The 21982-nt window shown below is 51.7% G+C and overlaps 1 protein-coding gene across 1 annotated transcript in view; it reads left to right on the top strand.

Moving 5' to 3' along the window:
• The window catches only part of LOC309410738 (uncharacterized protein), a gene marked incomplete at both ends in the record, with an annotated part of 42200 nt that extends 20476 nt beyond the window's left edge, over positions 1 to 21724 (top strand). The window contains 22 exon segments of the mRNA XM_082007184.1: positions 2228 to 2324; positions 2813 to 2911; positions 3218 to 3379; positions 3707 to 3885; positions 4324 to 4506; positions 5452 to 5596; positions 5879 to 6025; positions 6232 to 6462; positions 8356 to 8549; positions 10842 to 10969; positions 11175 to 11344; positions 12202 to 12345; positions 12801 to 13102; positions 14355 to 14514; positions 15290 to 15607; positions 16039 to 16164; positions 16421 to 16539; positions 17312 to 17465; positions 17628 to 17717; positions 18079 to 18455; positions 20515 to 20941; positions 21437 to 21724. Coding sequence (XP_081863310.1) covers positions 2228 to 2324; positions 2813 to 2911; positions 3218 to 3379; positions 3707 to 3885; positions 4324 to 4506; positions 5452 to 5596; positions 5879 to 6025; positions 6232 to 6462; positions 8356 to 8549; positions 10842 to 10969; positions 11175 to 11344; positions 12202 to 12345; positions 12801 to 13102; positions 14355 to 14514; positions 15290 to 15607; positions 16039 to 16164; positions 16421 to 16539; positions 17312 to 17465; positions 17628 to 17717; positions 18079 to 18455; positions 20515 to 20941; positions 21437 to 21724 — 4240 coding nt within the window.
• Between the last annotated feature and the right edge of the window lie 258 nt (positions 21725 to 21982).

Here is a 21982-nt window from a genome sequence, read left to right as displayed (position 1 = left end):
TTTGCACGTTCAGCTTTATGACAGCTACTTAAGGGGTGAAGATGACCGTCTCCTCGGCCTGTGGCGCCAGGCGGTAACCTTCCGCCGTCATTTCCTGGCAACGAAGACTGCCACTGACCGGTGAGTAGAAGCTAAGGCTAGAGCTCTTGCAGAAGAGCTGTAGCTTCCCTTCACACCTGCTTTTGGAGCCGCGATGTTAACGTTAGTTGCGGCTACAGCTCAGATTTCTCCTAAAGCATTAAGCGTGCTTTAGGCTATTTTCAGAACCGTTTTTGTTCGATGCTGGTTTTCAGCTAAAGCTGAGGGGCTCGGGCTAGAAGCAATGCAGGGGCCCTAAACAGGTGACTTGACTATGGTGATGTTTGGTGATTCACAGAGACACGGGCGAGTGTGGACACATTGGAAGAGACTCACCAGCGCTATGCATGCCGCACGTAGAGCAGTCCCTTCTATAGAATGATGAAAATCTGCCTTAAATCTCACTGAGTTTCTTTTCCCACTGCTCCCGATGGAGAGATCATTCATGGATATATTTTTTTTTTTCTTCTCAATTCCAGCTTACATTTATTCTGGTCGCTTTGTATGTGCTTAGTCCTGTACCAGCATTGCTGAGAGAAAGAATATCTTCTCTACCCTGTTTCTGCATTTATCCAATTAATTTTGCTTAGTCCAATACCTCTTTTTGTGATTGTTTTCTTGTATTTGGGCTCTCTGAAGTTCCTTTCTCACAGTTGCCTTCTACACAAACAAATGTAGCGTAGCCGTAATAGTACCTTCTTCTGGTGTCAGCATGCAGTTTATTTCCAACTCTGGGTTATTGTCAGCCATTTACCTTCTTTGGCGATAAGCCATCCTTAGTGTGTGGAGTGTGCCTGACTTACTATTCAATTCTTGTGATATTTGTGCTTTTTTTGCTACAACATTTTAAGCTTATTCTTACAGCACCTTGCTGGAATGTTTATTATGTAGATATTGTTGTGAGCCTCTTAGCAGTCCAAGGGTTGATAATAATAGCCCGCTTAAGGCTGATCCCCTAGGTAGGTATAGAAGCTGGGGACCTTGGTAAAATGCCTTACATCTGTTGATGATAACTAGAGGATATTAATAAGAGAGAGCAGGAGCAACAGTTAATAAGAGTAATGAGAGGCTCATGAAGACTTCTGGCTGTGCCCTCCATTTCTTCCTCTCTCTGAGGAGAAAACAGGCTCATTTCTCAACCGTCCCTAGACTTGTTGCTCACCTGTCAAGATGTGTCCTGGTCCCAAAGTGTCAGATGAATGATTCGTCCGCAACGAAGATGTCATCTTTCCTGCCAGCTTTTACTGTTGCACAATTACGTGCTTCAGAGGTGAGTCGGCTGCTAAAGATGGTGGCGTGAACATGAGCTCTTTCTTTATTCTTCTTCAGAGATTTGTCTGAGCTGAAGGCAGAGCAAATGAGGGTTTCTGGATCTATACTTGTAAACTGCTCCCATCTAAAATCCGTCGTACAGCTCCGGCAGCCCATCACGCTGGGTAGAGCTGTCCTCAAGGATCGGGCAGAGCAGCAAGCGGGACAGGAGATAAACCAGGAGACTCAGGAAGTGATGAGCTTACAAGTCAAGGGGGACCTGGAGAAGAAGGAGCTTCAAGACAGGTGAAGGTGTTTTAAATGTGGCTGTTGCCAGCGTGATCTTTTGTGGCTGCTGCTTGGATTCCTAGCTGGGCTGTGCTCACGTTTAAAACACAGCCATTCTGCACAGCCTTGTTTCTGTCCCTCGTCAAAGTACTGCCTTCCGCAGAAAGGACAGAAAAAACGGTCTGAGTGACAGCAGCTCTTCTGAGTAAGCCCGGACTGGAAAAGAGATTGCGTCTTTCAGTGCTTTTGCCGTTAAGTGGTTCTTGGTGAGCGGTTGAGACCAGTATAAAGAGAGCTCTGTCTCTCGTACAGCCCTTTTGCTAGCCAGGGCTGTGCTAAAGGGAGTTGGGAGGCATTTGCCCAGGGCCATCATAAGCAGTGTAGCACCTGTGTACTGACAAGTCCTTGCAAGGCTGAGTGCAGAAGGCCTCTTTGGGGCAAGAAGTGCTGTTTTGCAACATTGAGCATATGAACCTGTAGAGATGAATGCTGCCCTTGCTGTATTTTCTGGGTTGAACTTTCTCTGCTATGCTTCTGGGAGCTGCTGAGCTCTTTAACAGGCGATGGTGTGCAATGCTTCTGGAATGGCACGTGGACCTTCTGTTCTCAGGGTGGTGGAGCTCTCGGCCTTGCTTGTACAGTCTCAGAAACAGAATGAGGAGAAGGAGACGACCATGAGGACACTTCACGACACCGTGGAGATTCTAGTATGTTTTCCCTTTATCTGGGAGGTGGCGCAGCGTTTGCTCTCCAGGCTCAGCACAAAGAGGTGTAGCTTCCTCAAGAGAAAGAGTGGCAAAGGTGCTAACTGTCTGGGAACGTCAGGCACATGGCCCAATATTCCTCGTGCGTTGGGCCCATGTGGAGTCAGTCCAGGTGCAGGCAGTGGCAGGGGGGCTGGAGACAGTTCAGGTGTCTTCCTCAGGGGGGTTGCAGCGGTGCTATTGTGCCTGTGGCTTTCAGTCTCTAGGGATGAGAGTTCCTTGGAATGGATAGCTTGACAGCAGTCTGTAGAAACTAGCTGTTGGTCTTTCTCCTCTTAGTTTTTGCAAAGAAGAAATTGAATAGATGTGGGAGGGAATATACTGGAGTCACTAGGGCTGAGGCTTATCGGCATGGCAGTGCTACTGAGGATGGGAATGCTACAGAGGGGAGCAGCTCTCCCCTGCCCACCCTTGCCTTATTCTGTTCCCAGGAAGGAAGTCGATTAGAGAAAGAATATGAAGCTTCATTGACTAGAAGTGTCAAAGAAGAGAATCTTTCCCTCCAGAAGCTGATAAAAGATATAATGGAGGTGAGTACAGAGTTCAGAGAATCATAGAACCATGGAATAGTCTGGGTTGGAAGGGGCCTTTAAAGATCACCTAGTCCAACCCCCCGGCAGTGAGCAGGGGCATCTTTAACTGGATCAGGTTGCTCAGGAGTTGGGACCACAATCGCGGAGCACTTGTGGCCACAGGGACAAAACTGCTTTGTTGACTGAAGAAATGAGAGAATTGAGTTTTGAATGACTCTAGGGTGAAGTGGGGGGAAAAGGAGAAATAGATAAAGGAAGCCCAATAGAATGAGCAAAGAGTAACGGCTTGATGCGGGCTTTCAGGTGGTGTTAGATGACAGTGACAGTACGGTCAGCATTACCTGCCCTGAGAGTTCCCAGCATGCAGAGCCTAGCAACATCCTCTCTTGTCTGAGCCCCCTTGATGCAGAGCGTGCCTTTGTATTGGTTCAGGAAGCACTGGCAAGGAGGCGAGGAGCAACACAGGTGAGAATTTCTGCTTGTCTTCCCTGCTGGCTCAGCTGCTAATGCCATGCTTAGCTTGACAGCTTTCCATTTACTTTGCCAGTTGAGCCAGTTCCTTTCTAGCCTGCCCACTCTTGCTATTGAGTATTGCTACCTTGAGTATTACCTTGGCAGTCTCGCCAGCTCTGTGTTCTACTTCTTTTCTCTCCTTGATCTCCACCCCCTTGTGACAGCTTTTGCCTTCAGGCGAGCTGTCTCTCTGCTTGCTGCTTCCACTCCAGCTACCTGGAGCCATCTTCCCTGCTCCTTATGGCTTTTTTGTGCTCTTTCCCTGCCCATTCCTTGCAGGCCCTAAGAGAAGAGCTTTCTGCCAGGCAGGACTCTCTCAATTTCCTGCAGCAGCAGCACAGACAGCAGGAAGAGAAGTGCAGGAAGCTGCAGCAAAGGCTTGAGCAACTGGAGGAGGAATGCAAGGCGTCCAGCAGCCACCGGCAGCACCTCCAGGCTCTGGTAGAAGCCCTCCAAAGGTGAGTGTTTCCTCCTCCTCCTGCGCTCTAGAGGCAATCTGCTTCCAGTGCTGGGAGTCCGGAGGATTTATGGGCAAAGAACTCGCCTGCCCTGCCACGCTTGGCACTTTGTCATCCTCCTGTCACTGCTTTTCATGCTCTACTGTGCATCGTAAGGCTGTCTTGGAGATTCCGAGCGTTGTTGGACTACAAGAGGCCTCCCTCTCGACATGCTGCTTCTCTGAATTGTGTTCTTTGGGTGCCCTTCCTAGCCACTGCTGCTCACTGAATGAAGGCAAAAGCCTGCCTTCCTTTCTCCTTCCCTCCTCGGTTACCTGGCAAGGGGGAGAGCAAGTTCTTCCTTACCGTGCTCCCCACAACTCCATCCTGGCGTGATGAAAATGGGACCTGTGACTCTTCAGGCCTCTGTGTTCTTCTAAGTGAGCCTTGTCTCTGCAGTGACTGTGCAAACCTTGAGCAAACCAGGGAAGAGCTACAGCAACAGCTTGAAGTAACGCAGCAAGAAGCCTCGCATCTGCGTCAAAGTAACTCTGAACTGCAGTTGAAGGGAGATTCAGCCCAGAGGGAAAAGGTGGAGCAGCAACAGGCGATGGAGAGAGCACGTTGTGACCAGGAGCTCCTGTGAGCGTTAAAGCTTTCTCTGGGCAGGGGTGGGCATTGCTGGACTTGAGGAGGCCCACCGTAAAAGAATGAATTTTGCATGCTCCTCGTTTGTAGCACAGAAGGGTGATGGGACTGCGTGGGCAGGTCTGGCTACCTACTGACACACAGCATAGCTGCCTCCTTGTACTTTCTTTATGACCCTTTAAAAAAAGTCATTCCAAACCTGGCCAGAGTAGTTGCTGACAGGCATAAGCTGAAACAAGAGAGGCTCAGACTGGATTCAAGGAGAACAAAAAATTTGAACCATGAAGGCGATCATGCAGCAGAACAGGTTGCTCAGGGAGGCCATCCAGATGCCATCCCTTGAAATTTGGGAGACCCGAGTGGAGAGAGCCTCGAGCAACCTGGGCTGATCCCATAGCTGACCCCAGGTGCTTTGAGTTGAAGATTGGGCTAGAGGCCTCCTGGGGTCCCTGCCAGCCTGAACCATCCTGTGATCCTATGATTATTGGACTGGAAATTCATACACATCTCCTCCCCAAACAGATTGCAGGCTCTTCCTTCATCTCACTGCTGAAGGCAAGAGCAATTATGGGAATATGAATCTGGACTTAGAAAGTCTGTCTTGCCCAAAGACGAACTTTGGAAAGTCTCGTATCCAATGTGTGGAAAAGGAGAGAGAGAACTAACAGGCAGGAAGCGGTTGAGAGTACCTGAACCTTTTGGAAACGTTCTGTGATTTCTGGAAGCTTGTTTTACTTTCTCAGTGACAAGTGTTTCACCTACATCAATGACAAAGAGTGAGGCAGCTCTAGTCAGGGAATTCCAGTATTTGTTAGGTGCAAATAGGAAGCTGTTGGAAGTCATTCAAACTGCCATATCTGGGACACAGGATGTGCTCTTGGTTTTGGAAATGAGCATATTTTTACATTAACCACTTGTTTGCCTTTCCCCTTCTCCTAGACTGAAGGACTTAGCCGCACTTGAAGGCAAACATTCATTATTACAGAGTGAGCTGGCAGTCGCGAGAGAGGCACTGGAGGAATCGCACCTTCAGAGGGATCTGCTGAAGCAAGAGAAACACGAGCTTACGGTGGCACTGGTGAAGGTATGGTCACCATCTTGCTAGGCAGCGCTTGTGGGAGAGGGAGTTGTGATAACAAGACCACCGCAGATGCTGCTTCTGGCAGTAGAGAACAGGGACAACGTTGTTCTCCATCTTGGAAAACGGTGATCAGAGCACCCAGGCTCTTTGGGGTAGTTAGTCCCCACGTGCTTATTGGGAGCGCTGAACTGGGAGTATGTCAGAAACACACGGGGGTGTGGGCTTGCTGCTTGAAGTCGGGGATTTTCCTGCTTTTATTGTCATGTTGTTCTTTTGTCTCTTCAGGCTGAGCAGTTGGTAGCAGAGTTGACCGGGGCTCACAGTGAGCCGAGTGCTGAAAATGCTGATCTGCATGTTGCAACAGCAACCATGAGCAGCATCAATGAAGCTCTCGCACTGGATAAAGTGCAGCTGAACAAACTTGTGCTGCAGGTGAGCAGCGCTGCCAAAGAGCTTGTGAGGTGTTTGTCTCCAGCTGCTGCTGCTTCTGAGACTTCTTGCCTTCCGACCGTACGGCTGACTGAATATGGACATGTTGTTCCTCTTCCTGTGCATGCCAAAGCTTCTTCATAGTAAACTCTGTATTTTATTTATACATAAAACTGTATTTTGTTTCCTCTCTGCTTCTGTGATTGTAGCTGGAGCAAGAGAATGAAGTTCTGTCAGGTAGAGTGGCCGACATGGCGAGAGCAAAGATGTCTGACCAGGAGAAGCTGAGCCTGTGTAAAAGAGCAAATGACGAGCTCTGCGCAGAGAAAGCCCACCTGGAGCAGCTGCTGCAGGAAGCAGAGGAGCAACAGGAGAGGCTGCAGGCAGAGCTGAGGTGGCTGGCAGAGGAGAAGGAAGAAACCCAAGAGAAACTCAGTCAGGTGAGACCAAAAACCTGGTGCTTCTGGGTGGGCATTGGGCTGCTTGGCTCAGTGAAGCTGCATCCGTTGGATTCTGCAGTGGTTTTGTCCAGGAGACACATGGCAGTGCTGGAGGTCATGCTTTTACTGTCATGTTTACTTCTTCTTGGAAACGTCTTGATGGCTTGCAGAGCTTTTGATAAGCTGCAAAGAGACGATTGCATTGTCCATGAATCTGAGTGGGGCTACTACTCTCACATGTGGCCAAAGCAGCAAACTGTGTAGCTCTGAGTCCTTTTTCTGAGGTGAAAAGCAGGGCTGCATGTTCCTATTTATGTTTTTCATTGAGAAGTCTGCAACTTTCAAAACTCCATTTGTCTGAGCCTAGAGAGCGGGACAAAGCTGCAAGTCAGTGCCTGCTGTCATGTATTGCTAAGAGCGGCAGTGACATCCTGAAATTGTTGAAATGGTATTGTAAGACATACATGCAACTTTGTGGCTGGAAAGCTGCCTAGGGGAAAAGGACCTGGGGGTGCTGGTCGACAGCCAGCTGCGTATCGTCTGGCAGCGTGCCCAGGTGGCCAAGAAGGCCAACAGCATCCTGGCTTGTGTCAGAAACAGGTCCTGCCCAGCAGGACTAGGGCAGGCAGTGATCGTGCCCCTGTGCTTGGCAGTGGTGAGGCCCCACCTCAACTACTGTGTTCAGTTTTATGCCCCTTGCTCCAAGAAAGACACTGAGGTGCTGGAGCGTGTCCAGAGAAGGGCAACGAAGCTGGTGAGGGGTCTGGAGCACAAGTCTGATGAGGAGCAGCTGAGGGAACTGGGGATGTTTAGCCTGGAGAAGAGGAGGCTGAGGGGAGACCTTATCACTCTCTACAAGTACCTGAACAGGGGTTGTAGCGAGGTGGGTGTCAGTCTTGGCCATTATTAGGTGTGCGGTGGGACTCGATGATCTTAAAGGTCTTTCCCAACCGAAATGATTCTGTGATTCTATGGATTGTTAGAGTCTCTTTAGGCGTTGAGGAAGAAGAGGAGAAAGAGGTGATCACACAAGACTCTTCAGTCAGGACTAACTGATTTTGGTAGCCTGGAAGAAGAGCTTGGGAGAATCATGTCCCTGGAGGAGACTAGGGAGTTTGTCATCACGGAAATGTCAGTGTCACAATGTATGATCTTGGGTATTATGGGATAGCTTTGAGAGAATTGTTTGTTTCTGACGGTCTGTTCTCTGTTAGATAGCCTTAGTTTTGGAGTATGTGGTATGTTTGGCAAATACCCAGCAGCGGTGTTAGACTGAAGAAAAAAGCCCAAAAATTGTGGTTAATCTTCAAGCTGGAATACCAGCAAGGTATATTAGACAACTTGTTTGTGTAAGACAAGTAAACAGTGTTCTTGACATGAGCTACTGTGCCAACAGAGTCTACCATCTCTTTGGCCACATCAGCCAGACTTTAGACACCAAAGTAGGTGACACTTTGAGTATTTTCTTTTTCTAGAAGGTGAAACCATGTGTATTTTCACTTTCTCCCATGAGCAAAGATGCTTTTGCTCAAACCTTCCTGAAAATTTCCAGCACTACAATAGATCCTGGTAGAATGTCAGTTTGCAAGGTGGCAGTTCTGGAAAATGCAGAATTTGTGCATGAAAACACGTAGTGTGGGATACGTACGTTTGTCGTGAAGGAGCTGTGTGGTCCCCGGCACGCCAGTAGGGCCTTACGCATCTCTTCCAAGTTAACGGTGCCAGTGCCTTTTGGCAGCCCAGGGTATGAGCGTGGTATACAGCAGATGCTGTTAAGCTTTCAGCCCACAGTACAGGAGCTCTTTCTGCGGTAGCTGGTTCACCAGTGGCACTGGCTGGCTCTGCACAGAACTCCAGAGAAAGGGCTCTAACTGTATTTTGTCCCGCTTTCAGGTTTACCATCAGCAAGAGTTGGCAAGCAGTGGTCTGGAGCAGTTGCGCCAGGAGTCCTGTCGCCAAGGGCACGCGCTGGCCGAGGCATCCAAAGAGAAGGAATTGCTGGTGCATGAGAAGGCCGCCCGAGAGGTGCGACTGGCAGCCATGGAGCGGGACAACCAAGGCCTTTCAGAGCAGTTGGCGGAAACCAGGTAAAGGCAGGGAGGAGAGCCTAGGCAGGACGTTATTTAATGTCTGTAATTATAAAGGTAATCATTACACGAGGATTTATTGCATCTTGCGTGCTTTTCAGATGTTTTCACCTTCCATGCACAGAAAATGGAAGACTCTCGAGCCAAAAGAAAAAAGCGTCTACCATGATTTGAGTGTTATTTTCTGACAGCTAAAGCTCCCCTGAGCCTTGGGCTCATGTTTCTGCCCCCTTGCACTTCACACAGGTGTGAAGTCCAAAGCAAGCCAACTTGGCTCTGCGTTGAGTAGCAATTAAACCATGCAGACATTTACTGAAACCTGAAGTTTCTCTCTAGTTTTGGTTTCTTGTTCTGTGCCTTTGAACATAGATCTTCCCTTAATAAGTAGTTTGGCATGGGATCTTCAGAATTCAAGGCTGTTGCGTACGGACATTGTGAGGAGGACACTGCCATTTAGGGTGAAGCTAGAGGCTGAAAATCTTGAGGGCCTTCTGTTTCTAAGCTAACTCCTGTCAAGTATGGTGCAGGACCTAGAGCTGGTTACAGCAGCAGCAGAGAAACCTCTTTTGAATTCTCACCAGTCTTTGGGGATTGTTGGCCATCACTGATGCCTGGGTCCTGGGCTCCTTACCACCTGCTGTTCAGAGACAGACGTTGCGGAGAAGTTATACAGGGAAGGAACAAGCTTCTGTGCTTCTGCTGTATCGGGTTTCTGAGATCACATGTGACAAGTTCTGCTTTTCCCTTCCACAAAGAAAAAGAGAAAAAGACTTGAGATGTTTGTCCTCCTCTTAGGTGTTTTTTAGAAGACTCCTGAACTTGCAGATCTGTACATTTGGTATTTGAGATTGATTGTCGTACTTCTTGACTTCTACACTTTACCACTCCAGAGTATGTTGTTAGCAAGGCTGATAAACGCCATTTTGACTCAGTGTGTTTCTTGAGAGCTGCTGCTTCTTTGGAGCTCCAGCTTCTCTTATTTGATCCAACTGAATTATGTTTGGTCAATTATTGGGCTGTTATTAAATTATTAAATGTTCAGCTCTTTTTTTTTTTTTTTCCGCCAAAGAGATAAATGTTATTTTTAAAAAGAGATCAGTTAGTTATGAAGAACCTTTGGCAATAGATAATGAAAAATCAGCAACTGTTCTTGCCAGATGCTGTTCTCAACAGCCTTTTGTTGTCACAGTTTTGGAGTCCCATCTTTTCTGTTTTAGAGCCTGAGTTCTATTTATCCATGAAATGGGGCACATTTACTCTGGACTGCCCGAGATCGGCGTAATCAGAAATCTGTGCTTGTTCTCCTTCTTGGAGATTGATCCTCCGTTGTCCATCAAAGCAGTGAAATCCTCCCGTTGAGGGTTTTACTGTTGTACCACTCGGGTGCCCCGTTGCCCTGAAGGACGTTACCCTGATGGCATCCCTGTACTAGTGAGGCGGTGCTGTGTATTGGAGGACGCTGGCACGCAGGGCGCTGTGTGAGGTCAGGGAGGTAACTGCAGCTCCTGGTTCCAGAATCCTGTGTATCTATGCACCAGCTGGTTGAAGTCTCTGGAGTAACAGTTTGCCTCTGCAGTACCACAGCTTCCTGTCTAAGGAGTGACAAGTCATTTGGGCTACTGCCTACTTAGTTAGCAACGTGGAAATAAAGGTAGCAAGTTTTTCTCTTGACCTTCCCAGCGTTTAAACGGAAGGATACCTGTCTCTCCTTTCAGATCGTTCTTGTTCAGATAAAATCTAGTTCTGATTTCTTACAAATGGTGCTACCAGCATGAGATTTTACTATATCACCTGATGTATTTCTTTGGCCCCTTTTAAATATAGGGAGTCTGGAAAACTACCTACCTATACCTATGCTATGAACAGCACTAAAAAGTCACGAGTCAGGGTAATACTCTTCTGTTTTCTGTGCTGCTGCAGAGCAACCTGGAAGTGCTGATGAGATTAAGGGCTGCGAGCAGAGGCTGGGCTTTTGCTTGCCGGCACAGACGTTGTGGGCACAGCTACCCGCGTGTCCTAGATCGGACAACAGCAATTTAAGATTTGTCTACTGAGATCAAACTCGGCTGGGCTTTTTTGCGTTACGCTAGGTCGTAAGGAAAGCCCGGGCATTCCCTCGGAGGGGCCTGCATTGCTCTTGCAACAGTAGAAATGTGATGTCTGTATACAAGTTTCCATGCAAGCCATTTTCCATCCTCAGGTGTAGGGACCTTGAACGACTTCCTACTGGCATAAGTCTGCGTGGATGTCAGGAGCAAGAAGCTCCTTTCTCTCCGTATTCACAACTTGCAGGTCTGTGAAGGAGACCCTGGTATCCAGCCTGTTTGAGGCTCAGCAGCACTTATTTCAGCTGGAGATCAGCAGGAGTCAGCTTGAAATCCAACTTCACGCAGTCAAGCAAGCCAAGGAGGTGATACAAGGTGAGAGCCTCATGTGCCTTGTTTCTGGTGGTGCCCTGCCCTAGGGAAGGTGGTATAAAAATGGCTCTGTGTCCGCAGTGCTTCTGAGGAGTGAAGGAGCTGGAGGCAGATCCCTCCTAGACCGAAATTCAAATGGCGTAAGGTCAGTAAAGTCAGAAGCGCTGCTTGTGTAGACTCTGAATCTTGCTGTTTGCCGTGTTTGCAGGGGAAGTGCAGTGCCTTCGATATGAGCTGGAAGCAGAGCGATCTCTCATGAAGCAGGAACGGGAAAACATGGCGCAGCAGCTCTTGCGGACAGAACAGCAGTGTGACAGTACCCTCCAGCTTCGGGAGGCTGATCATGAAGCGGAAATAAACAAGCTCCTGCAAGACCTGGTAGGAAACAATATGCTTCTGAATTCTTGACGCAAGCCTTGTGGGCTGGCTTCAGGAGAAGAACAGCCTGAGCATGTGAAAGGGCAGCAATCATCTGTCACAGGCCACACGTTGCTAGGCCAGGCAGCAGAGCCAATGGCTCGCACTTGAAGGCCCGTGAAGACCCACGGGGCTATGGTGGGAGAGTATATGCAGCCACAGGTTCTGTGTGGGCGTAAGACGAGTTCAACAGAAGATTGGGTGGTCTCCACCCAAAGCGTGGCAGCTTACGGAACAGGCCCCTGGTTCCTGGTACTTCAGTTCGTGGCCTGTGTTGTGACTAGGGCATCAGGGTACTGGTCTCTTTCTCACCCTGCAGTCCACCTGCACCTTGTCATTGATGAAAAGGCAGGTGAGCTTTGAAAATAGAGACTCTGAGAATAGAGAGAAATCATGAGAAGAGAGGTGCTAGGAAACAGGCAGCCATCAAAGAGGGGAAGGAGACATCCCCTTTTCTTTGTGGTTGGACTCAATGGTCTTAAAGGTGTTTTCCAACCTAAATGATTCTATGGTTCTTCTCTGTGCTGAGCCTCCCTTTAAGTTCCTTGATGGGACATGATTTATGGATGGCAGAGAGCCACTGCTGTGCACTGTTGAGGTGGGGGTTTGTGGGAGGGATGAAGCTTTGCTTTTTTTTTGCGGAGCTTGTCTGGGAGTTCATCTTGAAGCCTTTTCCTCCACTCCTCAGGCAAGCAGAAGCAGAGCGGGGCAGAAAAGCAGAAAGAAGTGGCTGAGTGAATGTGATTCTGAGACAGGAAGAGGAGAGAGGTGACCCTGATGGCACGTCCCAGTAACTTGCTCTCCGTTTGTGTTTACAGAACATCACAGAAAAGCTGCAAGCAGAGCTGGACAAAACTCGGAGAGAGATCAAGGCAGTGGAGAAGAGGCACAATGAGGAAATCCAAACCACCAAAGAGGAAATTAATACTGTTCTGCAGGAGAGGGATGCTCTACGAAACCAGGTGACTGGAACAGCAATAGATGACTCCAGTCATCAAACAGGTGGTCTCTCCCTTTCTTGCCTTTCCATTGTAGAGCAGCAGGCTGATGGGGTAGTCCCTCCGACTGCCACCTTACTGTGGTCTCCATCTCAGCTGGTCTGAAGGAGACTTACTGGTCAGCTGAATTGCAGCTGCTGCCCTGGACAGATGGGTTAGTCCCTCTGCCTGTTTGCCAGCGATCATCAGAATGGATTTCTGCTGGCCAGTTACTGCTAGCCATGTTTCGTGAGGTGGTTTTTCAGATGAACGTGGTGACCCACGTGGATTTTTCAACAAGTCGGCTGTATCCACTGTGAATCTAGTACTGTCGTGACAGGGTGAAATTTAAAGTTGTTCTGTCCCTTTCCTCACAGTGTGTGATATGTCTGGCAGTGACAAGCTGTAGTCTTTGACTGCTTTGTTCTGTTTTGCTTGAGGTGGAAGAGTTGACGTCTCAGTTAGCAGCCTCCAAAGAGTCCCAGCAAGTGATTGGCCGCAAAGCTCAGCAAGATCTGAGTGAGGCACAGGAACTGTCAAGGCAGAAGGTGCTGGAGGTTGTGCACCTCCAGAAGATCCTGGAGGAGAAGAGGAGTCAATGGGAGGAGGCAGAACATCAGAATGAGGAGCTGCAAGCGTGTCTGCAGTCCTTGCAGGAGGAAAGGAGTCGATGGGAAGAAGCGGAGCACTGCAACAGAGAATTTCAGGCTTTGCTGAAGGTCCTTGAGAGTGAAAAAGCCAGGTAAACAAAAGCCAGTGAGAGTCTCCCTTCTGTTTGATGGCTTGATGCCATTTCCAGATCTTTGCATATACAAGCGGCTCTGGCAGCATTTCCTAAAAAGCAGACTTCTGAACTACCCATGCAGAGATGTTTCATTCTCTTGATGCTGTGTTTCATTTTCTTCTAATCCTTCAGTTACTGTTTTTCTGAAGACGGTGGCTTTTGGAGTAGTCCTTCCCTTCAAAGGCGGTGTTCTTTTGTTAGGTCGGCACATTAATACTGATAAACGAGACTTTCAGGGGGTTCAAACCTGAAATGCACCGAAGGAGGCAGGTGGAGCTGCAGTACAGTGAGCTGGATTGATCCATCAGCTCCTCCTCGGGTCCAGTAAACTTGAAGCATTTGGGATCTGTATCGGTCTTCCATCCCGATACCTCTGGTTGGGAGAAGCCATCTTAAAACCATGGTTTTGAACTAAGCCAGATTCCCCTCTGAGACACCCAAGAAAGAAGAATGTTTCTGATTGCCATCTGTTTCCTCGCTCCTCAGAAAATCCCCACAGGTGTCTGGAGAGGCTCGAGCAGGGTCCCTGCCAGCCTCAGCAGCTGCAGATAGGACTGACTGTCCAAGGAGTGCACGAAAGAAGAGAAAGGGTAGGCAGGCTACTTCCCCTGGTAAAGTCCTGCCAGTCTTCAGCACATGTCTTCCCTGAAGAAGAGAAATAAAAGGCAGTGCAGTCTTGCTTCCCCTGCGAGGGATCCTGCGACTTCTATACGGATCTGAGCATTTCCTCCAAGCCTCCATTACCACGGCTGGTGTCATTTCTCTAGCTGAAAGTGATATGGGTGCTGGCAAAACTCCCCAAAGATCACCTTGCTGTCAGTTGCTGCTCTTCCTATCAGGACATACAAGCTAGGGGGAGAAAATGTCTCTGCATTATTGACAAAACGTCTCCCTTGGCATCTCATTAGTCAGAAGAAAAACTTTCCTCTTCCCTGATGTCTTCATTTCAGGACTTGGTTGTGTTTCTATTCACATTCCCATCTCCAGAAAGATCGGGTATGTAGGCAGTAATTCCCCTTTCTTCTGTGGAAGCAAGCGTAGTGGGCACATGCTTGGGTGTGGCTGCCAACCTGCCTTAGGACTGAAGCAGCAGCCCGGATGTTTAGACAAACCTCAGCAGACAAAGCACTTTTCCCCTTGGTGGTGGAAGTCCTAAGAGTTTAATAAACGTTATGCCACGTAGCAATGAGTTGCATGCTTTGTCTGGCAGGCTGACCTTGTCTCTGGAAGAGAAGGAACTGAGCCTCAGAACCCTGGAAGAAAACAACCTTGCCCAGCAAAACGAGGTGTCTCAGCTTCTTTCTGCTGTTCACCAGGCCCAGAAGCTGCATTCAGACCACAGAAGGGAAATACAAGAGCTCAACAACCAGGTGAGCTAGGCACTAGCATCTTCTTCTCCAGGGACATAGAATCCCACCTTCAGCTTGTAGGCCCCAGCTTGTTTCCCCTCCCAACAACGTACACACCTGCTGTACTCTGCCCAGGGACTTTGCACATGGAGGTCAAGGCTGGATCTGCGATGTTCTGCCTGTGCTTTCCCCTATTCTCTCATGGTTCACGGCATTAAATCTCTGAGGAGAAACGGAAGGCTCCTTTGGAGCTTCTCAGTACCTCTGTTACAAACGTCGTCCCCAGATGGCGTTTCTGCCTTCGACGGGCACTGAGCAGTCTGGTGAAACAGAAGTGGTTATGGCAGTCTGTGGAAGTCACTTCCATCTCAGCCGGTTCCTCGGGCATTTTGGAGATGCCCCATGAAGGATGCTGATTGTCTCCCTTTCACTTCTACTCCTGAGCATCCCTGGCAGCCCCTCTCTCCATGTGGGGATGCTTGATCTGCCACCTCACCTGCCAGCCACCCGCTCTCACACTCACCCCGCCCACAGAGCTTCGTTTCTGAGGTTGGAAAGCACGAAAGCCTGACAGTTTGATCGTTCCTTTGGGGATGGGGAAACCGCCTTCGGGCCCCTCAGCCTCCGGATACCTGTTTCTAGCTTATTTTGCTCAGTTTGAATCCTTGGCTTTGTGCTTTCTGTTTCCAGTGGTTGATTTGCTTGAGGTGATTTCTCCTTCATTGCTTCCTCTAGTTCCCGCTCCGCTGCCTCAGGAGCAGCGGTGTCCCTGAGGCTCTGTGCGTCTGTCTTCTAGATACAGTCACTGCAGGTGGTAGTGCTGGAGAAGGAGGCTGACCTGGCAGCTCAAGAGAAGCAGCTGCTGCAGGATCTGGAGGAGTCCCGAGCCGGCGAACGTTGCCTGAGGGAGACTCTGCGCACGCTGGAGGCTGAGACGTCTGAACTGCGCTTGAGGCTTCGTAGCACAGAGAACAGAGCAGAGGCATTGGCCGCGGAGCGTCAGCAGGCTGACAGCGCCCGCTGTGAAGCGCGATCCCAGCTGGAGCAACTGCACTTGGTTCTCCACCACACGATCTGTGACAGCAGAGACTTGGTCGCTTGGAGCTCAGGCAAGTGTGGCAGACTGGCTGAGCAAGTCCATAGAGCACGTACAGGAGAGCAGATGGAGGGAGGGGTGGTTCGCTGTAATCCCGATGTGGTAGCCTCATCCTTTCCGCTTCGGCTGCCTCAAGCCTCGGGAAGTCTTGAAAGCCTGTCATCGCTGCAGAGAGGCAAGTCCATGTTTGTACATGGAGAAATGACCAGCATGAAAACGAAAGAGGGCACAAGTCATGCCAAGTCAGAGGGCACGTGCCTTCTTCCTTGGGGCAGCGCTGTCTTTAGCGGTCGTCCAAATAACGCTAGCCTGTGACACACGTCTTGCTGTAATGTGAGCTCTCGGACGACGTCAAAGGCACCGCCACCTTCTCCTGTGTAGAAAGGTGGCCTTGTTGGTTGGAGGCCCTTCAGTTAAAGCTTGAAACAGAATGGCTTCTTTCTTCAGAACAGGGACATGTGTGGGGCCAAACTGTTTCTCAGGCCAGGGACCCCCCTGCAGAGCTGACAGTGGACAGAGTGGCAGCAGCCCTACAAGACCTGCGTCAGCACCTGAAGCAGACTCAGCAAGATCTGGTAACGTATGTCTGGTGCAGCCAGAGATCCCGTCCCTCGGTGGGACAGAACCGACGAGCAGAGTGCCCAAGCCAGAATGGGGGTAAATTCTTGTAGGGCAGGTTGGCTTGCTGCCGTGGGGAGCAAGGAGAATGATGATAACAGCTACCATTACTGTCCAACACCCCCTCCTGCCTTGGCTACTTCTGCCTTAGCGTTTGCACCTCTTTGTCTCCTGCCAGCAGTGAGGTGATGCTTCTCTTCTCTCCTCTTCCAGAATGATGCGAGGAAGAAGATAGAGGACTTGGAGCTGGAGCTGAGCAAGAGGCAAGCTGAGAGGGACCATTTCAGCGCCCACAATCAAGAGCTGCAGAAACAGTTCTCAAAGCCAGGAAGGTACAGCTTCTCCTTTCCAACCCACTGACCCCGTCCTGTCTCACCAGCGGGGTTCTCTGATACCAGGCGGAGGGAAAGTGCAGTGCCCAGAGATGGGAAAGGGAGTAAAACAACAAGCAAGAGACTTCTCGGTAGAACTACTAGTGGAAGCTTTTGAGAGAGAAGGATCCAGTGGCTGGCAGTGCATCTCGCTGTGCTACCGGTGACACATGTGCAGAGGTGGTGCCTTCGGGTCACGGGTCACTGCTAGGTAGGGGTAGCTTGATGCCTCACAGCATCCGTCTCCATATGCTCTGTAACAGCACCAACCTGCAAAAAGGCTTGTCTTTAGTGACTTCCTTTTCCTCTTACGTGGCAGATTCACCGAGCGTTAGTTCAGTGTTAAGTTCCTGCGTTATTGCATCCTTTCTTCCGCTGCTTTTCCTCGTTCCCCGGTGCCTCGTGCTTCTGCATCCTTCTTACCTGTTTTCTTGCTGATACTGATTTGGTGTCTGAGCTTAGAGCCATAGCAAACACAGGTTCTGACTTCCCTAGCCACTTCTTACTTACGCCTTTGCTAACGTGTTCACGTTGGGTTTATCTATAAACTGTTTTTCACATGTAGCTAGTCACCTCTTCCTCTAATCTGCAGGCCATCCCAGAGCCTCCAGGGCTATTGGCCTCTCTACATCATAGCTGGACAGGCATCCCTGCTCCTTCCTCTGTCATTGTTTTCCCACTCTCCCCATCAGAAAAGCTTTTTCATCTCATCGCCTTGTTTTCCGTGTCTCAGACTGCAGGAACAGGGAAGGGTGGGCATTGCTCATTGCCTCTGCCTGCTCATGTCCTGCCTTTACGTGCTCAGCATTTCTTCATGTTCCCGCTCTGAGATGGCACTGCTGGTCGTCACCGCCGACGGCAAAGTAGGTTTGGACGTCGTCGGACTGGTAAAAAGGCTTCCCTCCGAGCGGGGTTCCCCGAGCGCAGAGGGCGGGTGTGCAGGGGAGCAGCTGCCCTCCGAACCACTGGGTTCGGGCCGTTTCGGGGAAGGCAGTCTGCGTAGCTGGCTTGACAGCACTCGGGGCATTTCTGCCCTCGTCTCTCCGCAGGTGGTTTGCACTCTGAAGGAGTTCAATGAGTACAGGGAGTACCTGGCCAGGCTCAAGCTGGAGGCAGAGAGAAGGTCGAGGCGAGAAGAGGTAGGCAAAGCTCAGTGTTGGCGGGCAGCGGCCGGCGGCGCGCTGCCGAGGGCTGGGGCTTTACTTGCCGCATCTCGGGGAGGCGGTCGGCGCAGAAGAGACGAGGGCTGTGCTGCTGGGCCGGGCGTTGTGGCGGGGCCAGGACCAGCCGGCTCGGAGCCGAGCTAGCGCAGGGTGCTGGGGCGGGCACGGGCAGGACGGTCACGTGAAGCACGGGGAGGCCGGAGGGAAGCCCTTCTCGTCTGCCCGCGACGCGTGGCTGAAGCAGAGTGCTGGCCCGGGCCCGCGTGAAGCCTCAGCGCGCAGGGGCGTGAGCGCTTGTCCAGGCAACAGCGAGCCACAACCTGCTGTCTCCTTTCAGGAAAGGCTTCGGGAAGAGCTGCCCAAATTAAAGGACGTCCCCAAGCCGCTGGTAGCGAGCAACACATCTTGCCTGGCAGAGTGGCTGCTGCGCCCTCGGAAGCCATCTTGCTCACCTCCACCCAAGAGCAGAAAGGACTCCCTGAAATCGGGGCGATGCAGAAGAGTGAAAGCAGCCTGCGACGAGGGCCAAACCTGCTCCCAAGCTGAGCTGGGACAGGAAGGTGCCAAGCTGCCCCGGGGGGTCAGTAGCGATGCAGCCAGCGGGTTCCGAGCTGCCTCTGCACAACAACCTGCAGCAGGAGCCCAGAAGCTTGGAGAGGTGGCTGAGACTGTGGTGGAGGAGGTGTTTGAGAGGGTGAAGGCTCCTTGGGATCAGTGTGCCTGGGTTTTAAGGAGGGCTGCCCTGGCGATCAGAGGAACAATGAGCGGCAGCGCCGGAAGAGCAGAGCCGTTGGAGACTTCTCCTCCAGGTTGCTGTCAGGAGGTTGCCCTGCTGGCCAAAGAGCTTGCAGCGAGCATGTTGGAGAGCTTGGGCAACCGTTTGGCGTCCAGCACACCCAAAGCGTCCGAGCCAGGGCCGGCAGCCAGGCGGAAGGAGCAGCCTGTTGCCGAAGGAGCCAGCCGAGTGGGCAAATGGGAGGAAGAGAAATCGGGGCAGGCAGAAATGGCAGCTTCCGACGGAGCATTTTCAGAGGCTTCCCTTGCCAGGCTCACCAGAGAAGTTGTTGACGGTGTTTGCTGCACCATGGAATCCTTTGTGGCTTCCCCGTTTAAACAACACTCTTGCTGCAGCGATTCCAAAATCCTGGAGCTTCCCAGGGGAAATGTCTCCAATAGGCAGCCGCAGCCACCCCAGACACCTTTCTCAAGGCAGGGTGGGGAAGAAGGACGAGGATTGCCCAGAGCGTCTGAACAGCGGAGCCTGGCAGCAAGCAAGGGAGCAAAGCTGCCTGTGTCGCAACCACTGGCAAACACAACCGCTGCCGATGACTTGCGACTGAGCCGCACGGCTGCCAGGGAGGGCATCCAAACTGCACGGACCCCCAAAGTTCATTTTGGAAGCCGTGTAGCAGAACCGCCAAGACCACGAGATGGAAAGGAGAGCTGTCCCGCTGAGAACGCCCTCCCCGCCACGGGCGCACGCGTTTCCAGACAGCCCGTCCCCCCAGCAGGTCCGAAGCCGCCTGCCCAGACAGGAGCACGGCGCAGATCGGTGCGCGTCACGCACTTGTCCGAGGCGAGCCCCAGCAGCCCGTATGAGAAGCGAGGGCGTTAGTTGGGAGGCTTGTGGACGACGTCCTGAGGAGGCGTGTGGCAAGAGAGGTGCAGAGCCCCTGGGCAGCTCCACCAGGCACCAAGGACAGACCTTACACCCTTGTGCTCGCAATAAAGTGTTCACTCGCAAGTGCTTGCTTGTGCCTACCTTCGTTCAAGCCAGGCCGTACTGGGCCTGGGCGTTTTCCCTGCTATAACCTGTCTCATCCTCTTCCCCCCGACAGCCTCTCTCACGCTAAGGCCCAATTTGACAGGGAATCTTAACCAGGGAGGCGAGAAGTAGCCAGCATTTTTGCCTCGTTTAGCAAGCTTTGCTGCCGGGCTGGTGGAGGGACGGGTCCCGTTCTCGGAAGCCTGCTTTTCACATTGTGTGAAGGGTAATGTTGGTCTTTGCCTCGAGAGCCTTTTTCCAGGGCCCTTTCTCCTCCGACCGAGCTCCCCAAGCGGCTCTGCACGAATACTTCTCGCCGCTCCGGGGACGGACAGCGGCGTCTCCACCTGGGGACGGCTCTGCCACACGGCGTTTGGGTCTCGTCTGTCCGGAGCCCGGGGACGGGTATATTGCGGAGGCCCAGAATCGTGCACGTGAGCAGGTTCAGGCAGGCGGTGCCAGGGCTCACCCCAAGGGAGCGGGGGGAGCAGCCCCCTCTCTACCGGGAACTCGCTACGCTGCGGTGCCGCAGGCTGGGCCCTTGACCCTGCGAGGTGCAGCATCCCCTGGGGAAGGGAGGCCTTCGGCCCCCCGCGGAGACAAGTCAAACCCTTGGCAGGAAGCAGAGCCTGGCCTGCCCCGCTTGCCCCCAAAGCCCGTTGTCCGTGACGCGCTCAGCACTGGCGGCTGGAGCTGGACCCTGGGTGGCAGCCCATGTGCCCGGTGCCGGCTACTGGCGCGGGGGCGAGTGCCTGCATCTTCCCCAGAGTGTGCGGGGGGAGGTGGGGTGGCTGGTGGGAGATTTGTCGTCTGCCAGCAAACGTCAGGCTGGACCAGCTGGCACAGAGGAGGCCCTGGGTGCGGGCTGGTGCCATCTGGGACAGTATTTGCATCCGCAAATGGCACCTGGAACGGTGTCTGCAGCCACACTGGCATCTGCATCTCTATTTGTGTCTGCAATTGTACATGCATCTGCAAGGGCACCTGTGGTTGTATGTGCATCTGCAGTGGTGTCATCTGCATCTGCAAGGGCGTCTGCAAAGCTGTCTTCAGTGGTGTCTCCCCCCAGCAAATGTTCTTCTTCTACTGCCTCTGCATCTGCAACGCCATCTCCAATGGTCTGTGCATCTGCAGCAGTATCTCCATCTGGAATGGCCTCTGCACCTGCGATGGTATCTGCACCTGTATGGGCATCTGCAATGGTCTGGGCATCTGCAGCGGCGTCTCCCTCTGCCATGCTGTCGGCATCTGCCATGCTGTCGGCATCTGCAGAGGTATCTCCATCTGCATTTCCATCCTGAATTTCATCTGCGTCTGCAACGGCCTCTGCAAAGATACCTTCCTCTGCAACGGTATCTGCATCAGCAACGCTGTCTCTATCTGCAAGGGCCTCTGCATGTCCCGTTTTGTCTCCATCTGCAGCGGCACATGCAGGGTATCTCAGCACAGGAAAGACACGGGCCTGTTGGAGCGGGGCCAGAGGAGGCCACAAACGTGCTCAGAGGGGTGGCACAGCTCTGCTGTGAGGACAGGCTGAGCGAGCTGGGGTGCTTCGGGCTGGAGCAGAGAAGGCTCCGGGGAGACCTTATTGCAGCCTGCCAGGGCTTAAAGGGGGCTTCTGAGAAAGCTGGGGACAGACCTTTTAGCAGGGCCTGCAGCGGTAGGACAAGGGGTAACGGTTTTAAACGGAAAGAGGGGAAGATCTCGCCTCGATCGAAGGAAGACATTTTTGACAGTGAGGCTGGTGAAGCACTGGCCCAGCTTGCCCGGAGAGGTGGTAGATGTTCCCATCCCTGGAAACATCCCAGGTCAGGTTGGACGGGGCTCTGAGCAACCTGATCTAGTTGAAGGTGTCCCTGCTCATGGCAGGGGGGTTGGACTAGATGGCCTCCAAAGGTCCCTTCCAGCCCAAACCATTCTATGAGTCTAGGAGTCTATGATCTGGAGGGGCACCTGCATCTCCAGTGGCACCTCCGCCTGCAATCGCATCAGGAACTGCATGTGTTTCGGCAGGGGTGTCTGCGTCTGCCCGGGCATCTACACTGGCACCTTCATCTGCAACGGCCTCTCTAATGGTTCCAGTATCCGCGTCTGCAGTGGTATCTCTGTGGGTACCTGCGTGCCTCGTTGTGCCTGTGTCTGCGTCTGTACGGGCACCTGTATGTGCATCTTCAGTCGCATTCGGACCACACCTGTTTACCGGCGCCTCCATCAGTAACGGTATCGCAAGCGGGGGCTGGAGTTGTAGGTGTAACGGAAAGTGTGCTTGTATCTGCAACTGCACGTGTAATCGTGTCTTTATCTGTAATGGTATCTGCAGTCGTATGCGTACTGGTTTGTGCGACTTTTCTTGCATGAATAATTTTGCGGGGTGTGGTGTCTGTGACGCTAATTGTGTCTGTGTTTATATATATTTTACGCCTGTGTTTGCAACTGAACGGGTGTATGGGCCTTTAGTTATAATGGTGCCGGTGTG

Source organism: Phaethon aethereus, assembly GCF_964289735.1.
Source record: "Phaethon aethereus genome assembly, chromosome: 16".
Classification (NCBI taxonomy): domain Eukaryota; kingdom Metazoa; phylum Chordata; class Aves; order Phaethontiformes; family Phaethontidae; genus Phaethon; species Phaethon aethereus.
The sequence above is the reverse complement of the archived record's forward strand: the minus strand, read 5'-3'. Positions and strand labels throughout refer to the sequence as shown.